Genomic DNA, 6,410 nt, shown 5'->3' on the forward strand with positions numbered 1-6,410 from the left:
CGGTACGACGTCGTGTACCAAAAGGGGTGTGGATTTTCATCCTTCTACTAACAAGTTAGCCCGCTTCCATGTTAGATTGCAACATCACTTACCATCAGGTGAGATTGTAATCAAGGGCTAACTTGTAAAGAATGACAAAAAAGGGCAGTTTTGATCTTCCTTCCAATATGTGAACCCAGGACATCAAGCGAGTTACAGGGAGACGCTGGATGCTCGAGATCGTTGTGTTTGGAAGTCCATGCAAGAGGTTTTTGTCCAGCAGTAGACGTCCATCGGCTGATAGTGATGTTGATGATGAAAATACCAAGAAATTACCTTTTTTACTTATACCATTGCGGATCCGCAGTCCAAACTATATTTGACTATCGTAAGTGCTTACCTATGGTAGGAGCATAGGCTGAATTTCATCCTTCCTAAAATGTGGTACAATCTGACCATTGCAGGCATTCGGTCCATAAAAACAGAGTGCTAAATATTATGAATACCTGATGGCGTTATCCGGTTTAGTGCTTTTCAACGCTACATGGCTTGCAGATCTGAGTATCATATTGTGGCTTATACTAAGGAGTCGTAAAATTTAGAAATGTACACGCTGTTTGATATTGCGTTTTGATATTCAGAGTACATAGATGTAAAATTTATTTATTAATTGCAGTTAAATTCATAACACAATAAAATGGACTAAAAATAATTATATGAAAATAACTAAAACTAAGACTTTGTTCATTCCAAGTGTAGTCGGATCTAATAAAAAATGGAATATTCTAACGAAGTGAATGAAGTGACAGCCACAAATGCAAAAACAAAGTCGTCCTGGATTTATTTACTGAGACAGGTGAGAAAGTCATTTTCGATTTTAAATTATTTTCAAGTATTTATTACTTTTTTGAACATAACTATTTTTTGTTAATGTACTTACTTATGAATCAGTTAAATACTTTTTCATTTAACAAACAAAAAAGCGTTTTACGCAAAATTTTTAATTTTGTATGCATTTTATTCATATCCGATTTTAAAAAATATCAGTTCATTTTAAAAATTTATTAATTTCTAATATTTGCACATTTATAATTTTAATGGTTTTTGCTTTAAAACATTTCACTTTTACTTTGCGCAGTTGAAATGTTTGTTTACGTTGTTTACTATTCGTACAAGCGTTTGGTCTCTAAACAATCACAAATGCAATATTGAGCTACTAACTTAACTTAAAATATATTTTATTAACCTAAAATATATTTCATTACAGATATTTGTGTGCAGTGGAGTGACGTCATATTTTTTCATTTTTGGTTTATTTTTCGGCGCACCGACCGTTTATGTACCACAAATACGCAAAGAGGCAAATTCAACTGAAATAATTAGTATGGAGACGATGTCCTGGCTGTGTAAGTTGTTAGTTATCTAAACATCTTAGGTCAGCAAGTGACATTGAGCAGGGCACATAGTTCAAAGAACTGATGAATGTTGGGGAAATAGCGACCTCGCAACATAAAGCGCGGTGTTGGTCGACCCCCCACTAGGTGGACCGAGTGTATCAATCGGGTTGCAAGGTGCCGTTGGATGCTGGCGGATCGAGACCGTTTGGTTTGGAAGTCCATGCAAGAGGCCTATGTCCAGTACTGGACGTCCATCGGCTGTTAATGATAATGATGATCCTATTTGCGAGGAAGGCCTGTGCAACACAATATTGTACTGTACATTTGACAATTTATCTTGTTAATTATACATGTTCCGCATATTTCTAAATCTGCATCAGATACAAAATACTTCAATTTTTCTCTAAGCCTTCATAAATATACACAGGGTGTCCCGTATATAGTACGACATACCTTGCAGGGTGATAGCTGGTATCAGAGCCTACTAAAATAACGCAATAAAATGCTAGCCAAAATTCTATGGTTTTTAAGTTATAATATTTGTTCTCCAAAATACAAAAATCTCTACTTTCAGTAATTTAGTCGTACCATGTGCTAAAAAGTTTGATTGAAAAATTACTTAAGTGTTGATTTTATACTTGATAATTATTTTGAAATAGATGTTTCAACTAATGAAAATATAATTTATTTCACTACAAAGCATTTTTTTCCCAAAAATTGTTCTAATTACATTTTTTAAATTGATCTTTTTTTTTGTATGTACTTTTAGTGGTCACAGTGAAAATAAAATTTACTACGCAAAGTATGTCGTACTATTTACGGGACACCCTGTATATGTGATAAAATTAAATGTATATATTAATTTCACTTTGTCAACTAACCTCTTGATGAAATTTTGTTTATTTTTACAGATGGTATAACAAACTATGGATCTCTGCCATGGACAGCAATTTTACCAATAATTGCGGCGCGATATGGGAGAAAAATACCATATTACTTACTATGGGTAAATACCATCGTTTGTGTCGCATTGTTTTACTTTAGTACCAGTATTTTGGAACTTTTTATAAGTGGACTATTTCAAGGGATGCTTCCCGCAATGCTTTTTACAGTCACAGTAATGACTCTGACAGAATACACATCGCCTAAATATAGAGGAATATTTATCACTTTTAAAGGTGCAACATTTTACTGGGGCGTATGGATCTCTAATGCTATCGGAACATTTTTCCATTGGAAAAATATAGGTATACTGATGTTTTTATGCTGTGTTTATAACATCAGTGTTATTTTTTGGCCCGAGTCTCCGATGTGGTTAGCTACTAAAGGACGCTTTGAGGAGTGCGCCAAATCCCACCGCTGGTTAAAAGGAGAAGAAAAAGATTCTGAAGAAGAACTGAAGCAACTAATTGACTCCCAGAAAATGAATATAGAGTTAAAACAGCAACGTCATCAAGAGAAGCAAAACTTTATTGTTAAGTTGTATAAAATATTGAGACTCAAGCAGTTTTATAAACCATTGACGATTTCAATTCTCACAATGTGTTTGTATCACTTTTCAGGAAAATTAGCTTGTACTGGATATATTGTGCATATTCTCAAAACAATATCAGAGAGTGAATCATCCGCATACATGGGAATGCTTTTCTTAGATGGTATCACTGTAGGAGGAATGTACGTAGGAGTTATCCTTACAAAGTTCTTAAAGCGCCGTACAATATTAATATCCTCATCACTCATAGGAATAATATTTTTGATAGTTTTATCAGTGTATTTATATTTAGTACATTTAAACGTCATATCACAAAACACATATGTTACAATATTACTTTTAACGGGTTTTTCAGTTACTATTAGTTGCGGTCCATTGATAATGTCCATGTGTTTTTCGAGCGAATTAACACCATTAAAGGGTAGGAGTCTGTTTCTGTGCGTTTTCGCAGTGTCGTGTAATATTATAATGGGTTCGAACATGAAAATGTTTCCTTATATTTTTGAATATCTCAATTCGCACGGTGCGTTTATATTGTATGCAATAATATCGTCAGGATTTTTGTATATACTATACAAGGTGTTGCCCGAAACAAAAGATAGAACTATTCATGAAATAGAGAAATACTTCGTGGATGAAAACAATGTCAAAAATAAGGAAGATGCTCTAATGAACACAGAGAAACCGAGCGTATGATATTATGAAATAACTAGCAAACGCCCCGTGGTTTCTTGCATGTAGATCCCGTTTCCCATTGAATATACGGAGATAAAAGATAGCTTATGACACTCACGACTAACGTGGCTTCCTATTGATAAAAGAATTTTCTAAATCGGTTTAGTAAATCAAGAGATTACCCGCTACAACCTCACAAACTTTAGTTCTTAATGTTAGTTTTAAATTAGATAAGCGCGTTATGATCTTATTCCAAAGAATGGGATCATAATGTACGTTATTTTCAATTTATGTAAGTATGTTATGTAATTTGTAAAGCTGAAATTAGATTGTGTTTCCTTTTGAAATTAGGTGTTTGATTATTATTTTTACACAATGAATGAATGTCTACACAAGTGATCGAGTTGTTATCACACGAAGGTTTCACTAATAAACGGCTTATTGCATATTGGTCACTCATAGGCAACTGCGTTTGCCTACTTGTGGATCTGGTTTTCGTATTAATTGTATCGATAATCTAGCTTAGGATACTCACGAGATAATTTTGTTCGAAGATGTTACTATACGTATTTTTTTTAATATCTTAATAAATTCTTAGCCACAGTCCGATAGTAACAGTAACAGCACATAACTGAAAAGTTGGAAGTGCATCCTCGGATTTGAACCTACACCCGCTGAATCGAAGGCAGAGGTCATGTGTATTAAATTTGTTACAAAATACACCTCTATTTATTTTCAAAACTCACCAGTACCCTAAATAAATACCTAACTATAAAAATATATTGCAATTTTTGCACAAAAGCAAAATAATGAAGATAAAATAAAATAAAGGCCCGTAATTACAAATAAATAGCGCATCACCGTCAACAACGGGAAAATTCTGCGACAGCAGCGACCGACGAACGTAGGCATGAATATGTAATGGACTAAGCCTGTCACAGTCAGACACGCCACATTTTGTGAAGGCTATAAGTTCGTCAGCCTATATATACTTCTACAATAAAGTCAAAGTCTAAATTCATTTATTTCAATTAGGCTTAGTTTACTTATATAAAATTTGTAATAAAAACAATATCTAAAAGAATCGATTCTTTAGCCGCACTGCAAAACATCGATCAAGTGATGGGCCATAAGTCAAAAATTCTGTGTGTAATGAGGGGTCGTTGCGATGTGCTTGTTAATCTATGTAAAAATTAAACGTGTGTGTATTACGAATCAAATTTATAGTAGAGTGTAGTGTAAGGACACAAAATATATTTATTGATATTAAAAGTTTTCGATGTGTGATTTTACCTGGTCCCCCTCAAAAAATTAAAAACAATTTTGTTAGTTAATTAGGTTACGATACAAGTCTTTTTGTAATTAGTCTGAGACTTAGACAAACGAGGATCTAGTCCCTTGAATAGCTACTATGGTACAAACTCTATAATTAGATTCATTACTTGTCTACGATAAGTAGATGGGCTAACAAATATTGAAATGAGGTATATATGGCTCTCCTTTAATAAGTAGCCTAACAGTAGATAGTAGATACAAGTCCTTTTGTAATAAGTCTGAGACTTGGACAAATAAGGATATAGTCCCTTGAATAGCCACTACGGTCTAAACTCCATAATTGGCCACGATATCTATGATAGGTAGCATGGGCTGATAAATATTGAGCCTTCTTAAAATGAGGTAAATCTGGCTATTGCAAGCTCTCATTCTATAATGATTCGATGACCGCGCGATATATTTTGTAACTGATGCATATATTTTTGATACCGACAGCATATCAAGCGAAAATTGGCACAAAACATGGATTAAGAATAGGTCAAGCTCCTGCAATAGTTAATTAAAGGAAATTTTCGAAACCTAACCAGCTATACTTACAGTCTACATAGTTTCTATTCCCGTGGGAATGTCCCCAGCAATAATAAATCTTCAAATGTTCAAGGGGGTAAAATCAATTTTCTAAGTAAAATAAGATTTTGTAGCCATGTATGCGATATATTTTGACGCCCAAGTAAATATGAACCCGTGTGAACATTAAAGTTCACGTAGAATTATCGAAAATAGTTTTGAATGAAACATACGAAAAAACAAACTGTAATAGAGTGAATCGGAACACTGACATTGTCAACTGTCATTGTCATCTTGTCATCATAGACAAAGAGAACCATCGCTCTCTCTTGCCCGACGGTTGCGCTGTGCACAGCGTTAAAAAGTATTATTAACCATTTAGTGTGATATAAATAAAATAATAAAAGAAATAAAAGGATTTTATTATAACGAAACCAATCACAATACATGGCGCAGTCGGTAGGATAGGTAGCTAGAGAACGTGTAATTTTGACGTGAATACGTTTTTACCCACACACTAGGTGAACTATTTTGAATAGTGCTCGAGACCGTTGTGTTTGGAAGTCCATGTAAGAGTCCTATGTGGACGTCCATCGGCTGATATCGATGATAATGATGACGTCTTTATAGTGTCACGAACTATTCCGACCCGGTGGCTTAAACGGGGACTAACGCGGCAATCTGTTGGTCGCTATTTTGCAAAATATCATACTAAAAGTGCGCCAATAGCGACTCAACGGGCCAGATAAGTTCGTGGCACTATAAAAAACTAATATAATCCAATCGGGAAAGAGGTATGGTGTTACAGCTACAAAACTATCATGTCCATCCAAAATTTAATCACCGTTAGATAGCTGAAAGATCAAATAATTCACTACACTTTGTTAGGACTAGAAGTCACGAGCGGTCGAGGAAGAAACGCACAGGCTCCATAAATAAATCCTTGCGATTTCGGTTCGGATCACTAGTACAACTATAAGGTACCTACTGAGTAAATACCTGCTCCCGTAATAAAGAACAATTGC

At 34.6% G+C, this 6,410-nt stretch overlaps 1 protein-coding gene across 1 annotated transcript; it reads left to right on the top strand.

Annotated features, from left to right (window-relative positions):
- Positions 1 to 507: 507 nt before the first annotated feature.
- Positions 508 to 4,818, top strand: LOC112048463 (uncharacterized). The gene is made up of 3 exons (XM_024085989.2): positions 508 to 835; positions 1,247 to 1,385; positions 2,288 to 4,818. Exons 1-3 carry the CDS (start codon positions 755 to 757, stop codon positions 3,562 to 3,564), a joined length of 1,497 nt encoding a protein of 498 aa, XP_023941757.1. The 5' UTR covers positions 508 to 754; the 3' UTR covers positions 3,565 to 4,818.
- The last annotated feature ends 1,592 nt before the right edge of the window (positions 4,819 to 6,410 follow it).

The sequence above is a fragment of the Bicyclus anynana genome, chromosome 10 (genome assembly GCF_947172395.1).
Source record: "Bicyclus anynana chromosome 10, ilBicAnyn1.1, whole genome shotgun sequence".
Taxonomy (NCBI): Eukaryota; Metazoa; Arthropoda; class Insecta; order Lepidoptera; family Nymphalidae; genus Bicyclus; species Bicyclus anynana.